Source organism: Bradysia coprophila, assembly GCF_014529535.1.
Source record: "Bradysia coprophila strain Holo2 chromosome X unlocalized genomic scaffold, BU_Bcop_v1 contig_12, whole genome shotgun sequence".
Classification (NCBI taxonomy): Eukaryota; Metazoa; Arthropoda; class Insecta; order Diptera; family Sciaridae; genus Bradysia; species Bradysia coprophila.
Genome location: NW_023503293.1, coordinates 2,548,947 through 2,563,416, shown reverse-complemented (window position 1 = coordinate 2,563,416; position 14,470 = coordinate 2,548,947). Strand labels below are relative to the sequence as shown.

General features: G+C 35.0%; 1 protein-coding gene and 1 long non-coding RNA gene across 8 annotated transcripts; one reads left to right on the top strand and one right to left on the bottom strand.

The window, feature by feature from the left end:
- The first annotated feature begins 788 nt into the window (after positions 1-788).
- LOC119067283 lies at positions 789-1,114 on the top strand. Its single transcript, XR_005085901.1, has 2 exons — positions 789-914; positions 950-1,114. It is a non-coding gene; the product is annotated as an uncharacterized LOC119067283 (long non-coding RNA).
- An 89-nt stretch (positions 1,115-1,203) lies between these two features.
- On the bottom strand, positions 1,204-11,539 carry LOC119067282. 7 transcript variants are annotated; one of them, XM_037170166.1, is made up of 8 exons: positions 7,716-7,843; positions 7,468-7,582; positions 7,137-7,257; positions 4,630-5,684; positions 4,333-4,540; positions 3,911-4,268; positions 3,739-3,846; positions 1,204-2,207 (listed from the first exon to the last, which is right to left on the bottom strand). In XM_037170166.1, the coding sequence occupies exons 3-8, from the start codon at positions 7,224-7,226 to the stop codon at positions 1,975-1,977; spliced, it is 2,052 nt and encodes a 683-aa protein (XP_037026061.1). In that variant the 5' UTR covers positions 7,227-7,257; positions 7,468-7,582; positions 7,716-7,843; the 3' UTR covers positions 1,204-1,974. The 7 variants fall into 7 exon arrangements, with proteins under 7 accessions (XP_037026061.1, XP_037026059.1, XP_037026062.1 ...); XM_037170164.1 differs by lacking the exons at positions 7,468-7,582; positions 7,716-7,843 and adding an exon at positions 11,280-11,539; XM_037170167.1 differs by lacking the exons at positions 7,468-7,582; positions 7,716-7,843 and adding an exon at positions 10,957-11,139.
- Positions 11,540-14,470: the final 2,931 nt, after the last annotated feature.

Genomic DNA, 14,470 nt, shown 5'->3' with positions numbered 1-14,470 from the left:
TTTCTTTCACAAATTTTTTGGGTCAATTTTTTGTTGATAACGGTTATCGGTTATTTTGTAAGTAAGATAAAGGACTTGTGTTACATTTACCCTTTAAGGGTTTTTTTGCCTGATCAATGATGTAGCTAATAGACAATTCTCGCATCGCTTCTTCATCCGACTGTAATTTTGTGATCTTAAATACACCAGCTTATTTAAAAATGATAAGAAAACTGCAATTGTTGAAAAATTTAGTCAGTCAAGGGACCTGACCCAACCAAGAATTGTAGCACGACCTAACAGTGCGTAGAATACAAAAAAAAAATGTTTTCTAATTTAAAAATGTTTGGCTTGTATTTACAGAATAAAAATTAGATATTTTATACAATAATTAAAAAAAAGGAAAGAGAAACCATCGGCATATCTACAATATGATATGCTCTTCTGATGATGATTTCGGAAGAAAAAAATAACGAAAAGAGAGAGAAACTTTTCTGAGCGGATAAGAAAATAAAAAAAAGAGAAAATTAAAATTTCTTACTTTTGCAGTAATAATACATAAAAATTAATTTTTCTGTTTGTTTTAATTCGATAATATTGCATTACACGATGTATGTTGCTTTTTATTTACCACTGTTTGTTGGGTTTTTTTTTTGTTTGTTTATCTGTTGGATTCATTTTTCATTTTTTGTTATAAATAATAAATAAATTATTTGGTTTTGACACATATACACCATCATTTTTGTATTTTTTTAATTTTTTTTTTTATTTTTTATTTCCAAATTTCAATTGAATTAGATTTAACTATTATACACAGACAAGTTTAGATTGTAATTTAATATACTCTCGACACCGAATTAATTTTATAATTTTTTTTTGTTTGTTTGTTTGTTTCTTAAAATCTTTTCTTTGATTTCTTTTATATCCTAGAAATTGTTTGTTTCCTCTTTTGTAGTCACATAATATATAGGTCATTCATGAATACGTCACGTGTATATGATACAGAATTTATCAGTATTCACTATCTCACTTCGAGAAAAATTTAAATAAAAAAAAAAATCCGAAATAGAAAATCAGCCGCTAGAAATGACAATTTTAATAATATCCAAATTGTTGCAAGTACTTTCGATATATAAAAAAAAACCGAAATACTTGAAAATTGGATACTATGGTTTTTTGTAAACAACAACGAACACACTTACAAAATAGTTGGTTAGTTTTTTTTTCAATTTTTATTTTGTTTTCTTTCTCTTTCTTCAATTAAGTAGGTAAATTGTATAAGATTTTCTTCTTCCTTCTCCATTGTTTTTTCTCCTTTTCTTTCTTCTCTTGTTTATCAGAATGAGTTCGTTTCAACAACTTAAAAAATAAATTTGATTTTACTAAACATATAAACGTATACAAGGGACCTACTTAATTCTTTTCGGTGTAATCATTTTTATTGAATTTCTGTTTTGTTTTTCTTACTTCTCTTCTGTTTGAAATTTTCTGTTTGTTTCTCATCACTAATTTGTACACAACATATCTCTATTAAATACGAAATTATCTTTTTAAAAACTTCTTTTTCATCATTTAAATGTTTATACCCCTCCCCTTCCCCGATCCTATCTGTATCTTCTTCGCTTAAAATTACACTTTAGATAATTTCAAATAAATTCACTAAAATAACAATAAAAATTTCTGTTTTAAAATCACAAATGCAGAAAGCCTAATAATCTTGTATAATATAGTCAGAGGTTAACAAACTCCCTTGTATTTAATAACCGAATTGGATTTAAATTTTACATTCTTATTCACCGAAACAAAAATGTAAAATCAATATTTTCATATTCAAAATTTTTTTTATTTCACATTTAAACACTTTCCATCTTTTCATTCATTTCCCATTTACGCAATACTTCCGACGACGATGATTTACCGTGCATTTTTCTTTTTTCATTTTACTAATAAAGAAAACTGAAGAAAAATTTACAAAACCAAAAAAAAAAAACGTTTTTACGTGTGAATCATTCCACGGTTGTCGGTTTGATGATCCGGCGAATGTAACACTTCCGTACAAATATCGGCATCATCAATAATGGCGATTTCGTCGTCGAGAAAATCGTCCAGGAAATTGGTCGGACCGGTCATCTGTTCCAGTGATTTCACCTGTTCGTCAACCTCTTCAAGGGCACGTTCCAAGTCTTCTTGTTCCTCCTGAGTTGGTTCGTACGGATCGTTGTGCTGAACTAAAAGATAAAGAAAATTTGTTGCGGAAAATTGATAGAAAACAGCGACTTCTTTGCCGTGAAATAGACAGTGAAAGAATAAAATGCAAAGGTGGGTAAATACTTCATAAACTAAATGGGACTAAATGAAGAGGAGTGTCACGCATCTGGAAAATGATGATCACGGGCGCATTTGATCCCCCTGTTTTCTACATTTGAAATATATCCTTATTTTTCAGTTTTCGTTTATCTGACTGTAAAAGAAAATATAAAGGAGCTCCAGCTGATGCACAGCCTACGGAATTTCAACTGTAAATTGACCTCGTCTACCGAATTTGTCTTCTTTCCATGTGAAGCGTGATAGAATTTGTAAACACGAATGGACTGCAGTCCTTTTCTTACAATTTTCTTCAAAATTTTCCCTATTTTCTCAACAAAAAAAAACGTTTTTGGAAAAATTGGTAAAATGTTCTTTCTATGGAACAATTTCTGGCCATTTGTCAGTTTTCGAGTTAATCTTTCATAGTCACGCCAGAAAGCACCACACAATCTGAGGTTTTTGAATCAAAGCCTCGGATAGTGAGGTATAACAGCAAATGCCCCATTCTGGCGTGACCATTTGCCACCCCTAGGTCATCTTCAAGAAAAGACTCTTTCATCAAAGAGATGCCGTTCTTTCCTCCAGATGAACTCATTAGATGGATCACAAACATACCCTCTTCTCACCCAAAGCTACACACAGTGTCTTTGCTACGTTGACATTTTGACGTAATCAATGTACGCAACGCATGATTTGTGTACCAGACATCGTGTGTTTTTATTGTGTACTATACTATACAAGGAGTACATGTTTGCAGACCAGCTGCGGAATTCAAAATACTGCACATCTCAAACTTTATTTACCACGTACGGTGTATGAGCAACTGTTTTAGCGTCACGAACACAGTTGTTTTAATTCGAAATTCGACTGTAGTGGAGGATATCTTTGGCAAAGAGAATACGGGGATCTTGAAACTAGATCTTTATTACCAATAGGGAATTTCTTGAAAAACATCACAATTTCTCATTTTGAATTCGAACTTTTAGTGTTTGAAGTGCTAGTGTAAAGATCAATAAAAACCCCAAAAAAAAGTTCAACGAAAACACATCGAAGCCTAGTCAAAATGATCCCAATGGTGGCATTACCCAAGCGCTTTGAATGATGCTGAATTTGGTTCTGATTTCAAAACTAGACATTTTTGGCAGATACAATCAATCGCTCTCTGTTCGTTCACATTGTTTGTTATCTGGCTCGCAATATGCTCAAACGGTAGATAAGAAAATGCGCTTTCATTATCGATTGCAACGTACAGCGAACTTGATTTTAGTGTGCAGCACAGCGACACTGCATCACACAGCCTGAATTTAATCTTATTCTTGTAACATCCTGTGTACTTTTACGATTTTGGTATTTTCAATTATTCCACCGCGACTTTTCTATAATCAACCCACTGATAACCCAGCATTACAGGGCCAGCAACCTTAAAAGTTGTAAAACAAAAATCCAACTTACCAGTAAACAATTCGTTAAACGCTTCTTCGGCCAGTTCTTCTGGTAATTGGTTGAGAACATTTGTCAGTTCATGTTCCTCCAACAGCCTAGTATCGCCAAGTGGAATTTCTATTCACAAAACGAAATTTCATCAAAAACACCGTTTGCCATTCGCTTCGACAACTAAAATTACCATCCGATGTTCCGATGAGCTCCGATTCGCTTAAACCGCCCACGCCAGTATCTTCTGAACTTTCATATGCAGAACTGTTCTCACAAATAGTAAAAAATTCCTGACCGTTTGGCACCTGTATAACAGGCCCATTGTTTCGGCCAATATCGTTGAGACCGGCTTTCGACACAACAATACCATTTGTTTTGATGACAGTGGCATGATTGTATAGATCAATAGCCGATATAGCATTTTGTTTCGGAAGAAGCTTTTTCTTTTTCTTATTTCGTTTTGGCGGCCTAGTCATTGCACTTGGCTTTGGTTTTTTACGGGGTGGTTTTTTCGGTTTTTGTTCTTGTAACATGCGATTGTAGTTGTCCTAGTTAATATGGTAGAACAAGAATTAGGGAAAGGTTTTTTGTATTGAGCGTAAAAACTCTTACCCTCTTCCAAGCATGCTCTCTACACAGCGGCAACTCATGACTTATATCGAAAACAGGAACACGACATTGAGAATTATCAGCAAATTTGGCTGTGCAAGGATGAAACAGCCGTTGATCTGTATTAAGCGTAATATGCAAAAAGCAGTATGCCGTCAATGCAAGGGAATCACTTGTACACGATGGAATGACACACTTCTTTGTCGAAGTTCTATGTTGTTCAAATAAGAGGGACAGGAAAGAAATAATGTCAATTACAACGGTCGATCGGACAATGTCAATAGTAACAATACAACTCACGGTTCTTTGTAGGATTTTGGCTTTTGCAGCGTTTTCACCACTTCGACCAATCTCTTCTTTGAATCGCTAGTGTGACGAAATTTTTGTGCTTGTTCCAACTGGTACGCTTGTCGACGCAAGCAGTTCCTTTTCTCCTCCAATCGTTGTTCTCGTCCCGTCGCATTGACCAGGCTTTGATGCCATATGTTTTGTGTGAATGGCATCAGTTCGATTTGTGACACCGGTAACGAACCGGGGCCAGCATAATCGAAAACATATGTATCGGGTGCATGCCATTCGGATGGAACTTTGGGTGCAGATATTCGTTGCAGTGCTTCGTGGTGTGATGATTGGCTGTAGGAACGCTTTACACGGGTGACCGATTGAGATTTCCCTGTAGATTTTTTAATCGCTACAAACGCTTTCGCTTCGACTTTCGGTCTCGCAAATATTTGCGCTGATGAATTCTTTTTCCCGCTGGTCGCCGTACCATTGCTCGATTTGGTGGTATTAATCGCCTTGCCGCCATTCACCGATTTCAACACATTTTCGGATAGTTCGGACTTCTCGTATTTCACCTTATTTGGAATTGAAGTTTTCTTCTGGTTTGCAATGAAATTATCGAAAGAACTAACAAACGATGTGCGTACAATTGGCTGTTTTTTTGTTGATTGTTGCTGTGGCAGCTGCTGCTGATGCTCTTTTGGCTGTTGTTGTTGCTGCTGCTTCTGTTGTTGTTGTTGTACTGGAGATGATGCTACGGAATGATTTGGTTGATTTACAATGAACGTTCGCTGTGTTTGCTGATATAATGGAGGCGGTGGCGGGGGCGGAGGTGCTTGAATGCATGTTGTCGCCGGTTTTTTAATTACTTGCTGTGATTGATTGGGCTGCGATTTGCGATACAATAGGATATGTTGCCCCGATTGCTGTTGTGATCGGGCGTAGATCGGAACATGATTTTTTGTGTGTAAACCGTTTGATATTGAACTGATTCCGTTAACAACTCCCTGAGATTTTACTTGATTTTGGGCTTGACCTTTGCTCAGTTGTTTGATTGGTGGCAGTTTTTGAATCTGAAATTAAAATTGAACCAAACACACAAATTATAAAGTGATGTTAATCGGGAGACGGAGTGACATGAAAAACTTTTTGAACTTTTTGTGAAGCAAACGAAAGCTTTTCACATCATCTTTAAGAGTAGTTTAGAGTACGTGCTAAGAAGCTTTAGTACAGCAATCGTAAAGATACGTATAATGTTGATGAAACGGCCTGCGTAACGAAATGACGGAGGGGTCGACATACTTGATTTTTTACTTTAAGATGCCTTGGGCATCTTATCGACGACAAACTTTCGGTCAGATTAGTCAAAGAAGTTTGAGAAAGATATAGGGGTAGTGTGTTGGGCCAGTATAATGTGTTGGGAATGAATAAAAATAGAAATTTTGTTTCAAAATCCAGAAACGTTTTTGAAATGAGTTGCAGCTCGGAAACCAATTCCAAGTTGAAGTCCAAAATTTTCGGGGAATTACATTGTTTCACTCATTACATCAACAACTACAGCCGGCTTTCGTAACACGTAACCGACTGGAGGTTCTGTTCGCTCGGTTCTATCGGTGACCGCTTAATCGTCAGCTTTCACGTCTGTCAATTATTATATACACACAAAACGCAATTCAATTTGAAATTCAAAAATGCGAGAGAATGTAAACTGTGGCGCAGTATAATACTGAAGTGGATTTGCAATGAACGTTTGGAATGCATAAAATGATTCAAGCATCACTCAATGTTATTCGCATTGTCAACGGTGCGCGCGATTGTATGGTTATTTAATAGTTCCAATTTCGCAAACACTATGCAATGTTCGTTCATGTTACACACGATGACTTCAAACGATTTTATTAAATGAAAATTGACGGTTTGTTTGAATTGTTTCACTTTCACTTTAGAGGCCCAGATAGAAAATAGTAAATAGCACCAGAAAGTAATGCAGAAAAAATAATAAATTTCTGGTCGAATTTTGAAGTTGCTGGTGTAGCGTATAAGTGGTAACCAGAGATTTGTGGAAAGAAAATGTTTATTTTCAGATTCTCAGCACCACAATTTTTATGATCAAGAAACAAAATCCGATGGAAACGTGTTGAAAGTATTCTAAAACCATAAAAACAACACAGAGAAGGAGAGGAAAAAAACGTGAGTGAACTGGTTTTACATAAATGACAAATAAACACACATTCTGTTAATCGTACAGAAATAATAAAATTGTACAAAGAGGTACAAGAGGAAGAAGAAGAAGAAGAAGTAGTAAAAACAAAAAAAAATGGAATTAATTTTCAAGCAAGAAGCTAACAGCCGATGTAAAAACAACAACTATTAAATCGGAATAAATTGAATTTAAATCATATTACAAAGCACATTCAATTCACATAACTTATGAAAATAAATCGAAACCATACACAATGAGCACTCAGTACTGTACTTACATACAGCATTACAATGCCGTCGTACAACTCTTTCAAAATGCTTACCTGAGAATTTTTAAAAAATGTGGTTGTTACTGGAGGTTCCGCAAATGTGAATGTGTACGGATCTTCTGGCAAGCGCGGCTGACATGACATGTCCGATAAGAGTGGTATGACGCCCGCGGGTCTACAAACAAATAAAAAATTTACAGTTCAATAACAAAACAATATCCGTCATAGTACATTGTATGTATTCGCACCACTACCATCCATAGACGGATCCGAAACGATTTTTTTGGGGGAAAGAAAAACTCTCAAACAATAATCGAATACTTAATCCGCATACAATTATGCTAAGCCACACATAATTTCAATCATAGAAAATCATTTAATTCACCTTGCTTAATTGCTTAGATTCAACCAGCAATCATTTAACAACTGAAACATCTTTGATGTAAAATGTAAGAAAAAAATACTTTTTTTACAGCTTCAGAGCGCTACAATGGTAAATTCTGTTGTGTATTGTATAAAAAAGCGGTATTATTGTTGGGTTACAAATGAATGAATTTCTATAACAACTACTCTCATATGTCAACGCAACAAAACTTATGATGGGTTAACTTTTTGTTCTTTGTATTCATCTACCTCTCTCTCAACGCGGTTACAGTCAATAGAAATTCGGGCGAAAAGGAGAACGAAAAGAACCCATTGACGTGTTGAAAACAGGTACTTTTTGCCTGCGATGACCCTTAGAAAAACGGGCGCGACGGAAAAAAAATATAATTTTTTTTTGACAGATACTATTAAAGCCCTCGAACGTTTAGGCATTACGAACAATGCCCATTCGATAAATGTCTAAAAATTATTTTTTTTAGGTGATATTGTATGCAGTTATGGTTTGACTTTGATATAGTGTATAATGTTAGAGATACTGTCGTTGCAAAAAAATTGTTTGTACGAACCGAATGGAAATGTTGAATTAGTTCACACGAAACGAATTATTTGTTTACAATATCTGCTCTCCATTTAGCGAAAGAGTAGTAGTTAGTATGTTCGGAAACCAATCAAAATATTTATTTTAAGAAAGAGACGTTGAGGTAAGTAAAGCCAACAGCACTGAGCAGTGAGCACTGTAAACTAAACACAAACTAAGCACTTGGATCATATGTAGAGAATTAAGTAGTACATTGAATTTGCTCTTTAGCCATTCCTGACATTCGAACGTTTACGAATTCGGAATGGTAAATTCGGTGTTCGAAAAATCTAATTTTTGACTTTTTTTAATGACATCGAAATGGCTTTGCAATCAGCTTTGAGCATGAGTTCCAATGGGAAAACTACGCGGACAAATAGAGGGACAGGTTCTATTTGCTGACCGGTAGAAGGAAATATAATCCGTCAATAGTAGTGCGCCATGAAATAGTCATTCAATAAACGTAGGTGGGACAGAGGCTGCTCGCGTAGTGTCGATGAGTTCATTTAATAGTATCGTATCACAGGGGAAACGAAGCGCACCTCAGTAACTTTAAAATATCTACATTTTCGAAAAATCATTGGAACGATTTTAAATAAGAAATGTAATGTGTCCGATCGATTCGAAATTTGATCCGCAACGCCAATGACGTCAAGGATTGATCGAAATTAAACTGAAATGCCTCTCGGTCATTCGGTCATGATCGGTAGATTTATTGCTAATGGCCAAGGAAAGATGGAAATTTGTGCATTGTTACGCCTCGTAACGAGCCTCTTGATTCAAATAATTCAATCGATTTAATTGGTTTGCATTTGTCCCCATACCGTAATTAGTTGATTTTAAGATTCGCGGAAGTTTCATCATGCAAAAACGAGCCGAACAAGTACAATCATAGTAATACTATTAGTATGCATCATCATGTTTCGGCTTCAGCTTTTCACATGGTCGGAATGGTTTTGGACAATGTGAGGTGGTTGAAAAAGTTACAATGCGAAATTTGGACATGAAATCAAATTTTTAGAAAGCAAACCAGTAACAACGGCTTGTCAATCTTTGCAGACTCGACAATGTAGAGATACTTCAAAGTTACTGAAACTACCCAAAAACTTTACCTAAATAGTTCTTAAGATATTTTTGAGACACTGGATACTCGAGTATAATTGCTTGGAAATTCGCTTGTTGCACGAAAACGAGAACAGGCGATGTCCGAATAACTTGTTTTGTTTTAAATTTAATTGTTTTGAAGACAAGTTGTGCAGATGACGTTCTACAAAAGGAAATCACTTATGTACATGTAGTTCACTATTATCCATACAACGTTGACGTGACGGAAGTTAAAGTCTTAATAGTCTAGAAGATTGTCGATTGTTATAAACATTATTAATAAAAAGTTTTCTCGACTTTCGTAAGTAAAGCGCACTCATCCGTAAAACTTTGTATGAAACCAGTACCAGAGCAACGTTTAGCGCTTCGCAGCTATATTTTACTGATTGCTACTGTTGTTGGTTGAGTCAACAGGAATTGAAAAAGTTTTGCAAGTTTGTCTTGATTATGGAATTTTTTAGTGACAAGTTGTTTGCCACCGGTTTTCAGTACGCTTTGGTTTTTGTCATTTACACGTTTTTTTGCTGATGAACTTAAGGCTTTGTACCAAACGGTTGCGAAGATTGCTTTGGGATTGAATCTTGGATAAATTTACGATCTTTTCCTTGTAGTACGTAAAACATAGATAAACTAAATTTCAAAACCTCTGAAGCCCCGTGGGGTAACTGCGTAAGAAACCAATACCTCGCTTCTCGCGTCCGGCTTTTCTTAAACCGACAATTCTCCACAATTGGCTCAATACTCGAGTTTTATTCGTCTAGAAGGGTTCGAAGATTATGAAAGAGTGATTCGCTCGGAAGACATTGAGAATATAAAATCTAAGATTGGGCAAATTTTGTCAGACCAATGACAATTTCAAAAGGAATTTAAATTGCCCGATGTTTGCAGTTATGAAAAGCAGAAACATTATTACTTTACGACAGTAGATGTGGACCACATCAAATGGTTAAAACATTCAAGTGTGATGATAGATGTCCTTTTATCTGCTTGATCTGTTAGTATCTACAGGGAACAAAACTGATCTGATATGATTTCTCAGGACGTCATGCTTTGAAGCACTACTCGATTCACATAAATATTTTCTGTCCATTAATAAACCCGGTCTTTTTGCGAAAGTGACACGAATTTATTAGTTGAAATGAAAAAACCGCCTTTTTGAAGATAGTTTCCGCATTTACAGATTCAATTCGGCAATTCGTTTGAACTCGAATATCATCACATTCCATGTAATTTTGTTGTCAGGTCATTGGATACGGAACATAATGGGCATAGTGTATGCAACAACAAAAACACTATGCTCTGCATGTACTGACTAAATTGCAATCTTCCGGGTAAACTATAAAATACCAAACAATGACTTCATTCTTTCGTATATAAAACTATCTTCGTTAGAGAAAACAAAAACAACTCTCTGCATAATAAATGGTTTTGATTTGAAGGCAATATTACCATTTATTAATGTATAGAGAAGAGCACAATACTTATTATTCCGCGCAGAAATGCGAACAAAAAACAAACAAGACAAACAATCAAAAAAAAAAATCTTTGTGGGCATTTACTACATGGGTATTATTCGCAAAGCTTTATGTCAATATCCTCTGAATGGTTATACAAATGAACATTTTTGTTGTAAAGGAGCGTGACGAAAATTACGTCGAAAACAACATCCGAACTGGGTAATCTTATCAAAGATGTTCCGTGTTTTGCAGCGAATTAATAAAAAAATGCATCGGGACGACATTTCAAACACTTACAAATGGTACAACACTTTGCATTCGTGCATATACAGTAGCCCCAAAATAATTATGCATTCGATTGAACTCGGAGGCACATCGACCGAATTGTGGCTTTCCAAATGATAGCTGACTGTTTTCAATGAAACGAATGCAACAAACAAATAATCATTCCCATGAACATCCTTACTGAAAGGGCGAACAACATTGAATATTTTCTACACCGAATCTACCGATCACTTTGCGAGGGTGCTATCACTTTTCGGTAACAGACAGTGTGTACAAAACGAACTTATTGAATACAAAATTTTCCAGAATTGCGTACTGTTTGAGCGTTTGAAATGCCGTTCAAGCTGCAAAACAATTAAATGTAAAAAAAAGTCGACAGGGAAAGCTTACCACTACAATTATACAACAACCGCAGCTATTAAAAAACAAGCTTGGTTTGGTGTAAATCATTAAAGATACTTTTTAAATCACCAAATTTATCGTTCAAATTTGCGAAAGTTTCATATTCCAATCGGTTCGTTTCAATCGACGGATTATTATTGATGCACTCCAAACAAATTAATTACGAAAACAAATGTTATAATTTATTAAAATCACTGAATTTTGTTTTCATGAATAAGGTTTTGACAAGGTTGTAATTAAGATTTAAGATGGCAATCCATGAAGTATATCTGCTGGGACGTGGTTAGTGACTGACGACCCAAAAAATATAACACCCAAAACAATACAGTAATGGTAAATGGCGGGAAATTTAAATTTATTGAATTATAGTTCTTTAGACAATCGGAGACCCATCGGTATTTTGACAAGTATATAATCTCATGCTTTGTGCCAACCGAGAATTGAAATAGACAAGAGCACAAAAAATCATAATTTTCATTGTAAACAATCACTCTTCAAATTTGATCGATCACATTGCTTTACATTTTCTCAAACGAATGCTGTAACAACTCATACAAATTCCATATCAACACTGCTTTGAGTGTTGTAATATGACATCAAACGGGTGCTGAAATAAGTCACTTTACAACACTATAATGAGTGCTGAAAAGAGTCGTATTTCAATTCTCGGTGGCACAAAGTATTTTTCGGTTCACTTTTTCATCGACACGTTTACCTGGACTTCAAATTTTAGGCACACTCACGGCGATAATAGGCTTTCCAAATCAGATGACAAACTTTTTCGTACATTTTATAGTTTTTGTGAGTTAAAATCAGCGGCTAATTTCATTACCGCGGAGCGTCCCAATTAATATGAGATTATAGTAGGCCGTATATTAGTTTTTTTTTACGTGTCTGTGGTTCGAAACTCGTTCTTTTCCTCGAATTTCATGAACTTTCGACGGCCTTGATCTTGACATGTAAAACTAATATGAAAGTGAAAGGTAACCTTTTTCGTGTGTTTATTGACCTCGGCTTCGCCTCAGATCAACAAAATTCACCCGAAAACTCGACTTTTTAACTTTTTATCTCTTGTCGAAACTGACACTAAGGTTTGCACATAGGGCTGTATAAAGGCTCGTAGACAAAGTTAAGATAACTGATTGAAAGTTAACCTAGTGGAAAAGTGATCTTAAGTTGTCCGTGTAAATTTGTATGGAGAAATTTTTTTCGGTCAACTCAACATTCAATAAATCGTGATATGTCCTATGACTTTTGTATAGATAGGACAACTCACGATTCAATGTGTTTAAATGTGAAATAGGACCACTCACGATTCATATAGGTCAACTCTGCATTTATATTAATTTATTAACTTTGTTAGACGAAATCGGCAATAATTAATAAAATTTATATTAATTAAGTAAACAAAAGATAAATCTTTAAAATAAAAGTGGTTCAATGTAACATAGTTCCAAAATCGCTGAGAAATTCAAGTTCAAAGTTGAGATTTGTCAAATTAGGTCAACTTTCAATGAGTTACCTTACATATTCTTCTAAAGAATTTCTTCCGCGTTGCGACTTAAGCTATTCAAGCAAAGATACACTGCTGATACTGATACTGCTGTTTAGCGACTTCGTTGCTGTCGCATAAAAACAGATTGTTAAATTTTATCATTTAACAATAATGTATTGAAAGACTAACTACTAACTAAATCGCAGGGCAGACAAACTCATAGAGGTAGACTACCTAGAGAAATTATGACACGAAATTCATTGAAAAATTTTATCACACACACCACTAACACGAAAACGTCAACTTTGCTTCTTTTGATGTTATGGGTCCCTTTACTTTTGACATTAGGAGTCCCTTTTTACTGTCTCTACACGAAGCTGTCACACACATTTAAATAGATGATTTTTTATTTTAATTTGTCAGTTCGTTCTATTGAGTGAGTGCGAAGCAACAGAGATATATATTATATGTCATGCTGTTTCTTCGCACTCACGTAGTCAAATGGTTGTTTACCCCACAGCTAGTGAGTGCGTTCCATTCGGCAAAGTTAAGGTTCTGAACTTTGGGCGATTTGTTCGTTAAAACTTCATAGTGAGACTGTGTTAGCTTCTCTGTGGATGACGATTGACATTTTGACATACCATGGAAGAAACCTATTGGGTGGCGTGGGAGTAATGATCTGTACAAATTTTGCATGTTTTTACGACTCTGTTTCCTGACTGGCTATTTACCAATAATTTTCTGAACGACTCCAAGCACCCAAGGGATCTTTGGTGTGATCGAGAGAGGTTGATTTTTTTATATATTTTTATTATTTTGTATAAAATTCAGTCTTATATTATCTTACAGTTAATACGTTCTACAGCTTAAAAAGATTACTTTACCTTTCTTAAAAAAATTCTTAGTTTATTGTAAATACATTTAAAATCACAAATTATGGATATTCTTGTTTGTTTTCGAAAAGATAAATTTTGTTTTATCCAAATGAAAAATGCAATCGTATATGCAATAGGATCCTAACTAGCTAAATAAAAAAATCCTTTTGCACACGTGCTGTTCATCGGTTTATCAGTAAATTTAACAATCACAAGTGGCAATAAGATTTTCTATTTCTTCGATTTTGTTTTTTTTTTTCAATTTTTTACGTAACGTTCATACAAAAACCAAAAACTCGGACATTTCGGCGATCTAAATTCTAAGCAAAAAATATTTCTTTGTTCATTAAAATCGCTAATTGACAGAGTAGTTAGCAGAAATGTTTATTTAATCAAAGTTAACTTTTTCATTTAGTGCGGAACTTTAGTTTTTTTTTTTATTAAAAGAGTTCCGGTAAAAAACAGACAACACATCAATGGAGATACGATGAATTGTGCAAACAAACACTCACATATTTAAAGAAATTAAGCTTAGAGTCCATGTGTATAACAGTACCACATGAAAAGACCTGATTTTAAAATTATGCCACCCACCTGAGACTATGAATGTTTGTCTTAGCGCTTTTGTTTTTAAAACCCTGACGTGCCTAAAAAGTTGTCGAGGATCCAACTTGGTGTGACTATTAATATTTCTGGTTAGCAATCCAATTGAGGACGCTAAGAGAACGACTACGGTGAATTTTCCATTTTGTCGAAATTCAATGACTCTATGCTCTATGCGCGGTGCAAACATGATTACTAGCCTAGTC

Excerpts from the sequence above, each read along its gene's own strand:
- LOC119067282 (XM_037170162.1), bottom strand. The coding sequence starts at position 10,930 with ATGCACGAATGCAAAGTGTTGTACCATTT. Across the intron at positions 7,258-10,901 it reads TGCAAAGTGTTGTACCATTT|ACCCGCGGGCGTCATACCAC; the intron begins GTAAGTGTTTGA and ends ATTTGTTTGTAG. Across the intron at positions 2,208-3,738 it reads GTTTAACGAATTGTTTACTG|TTCAGCACAACGATCCGTAC; the intron begins GTAAGTTGGATT and ends TTTATCTTTTAG.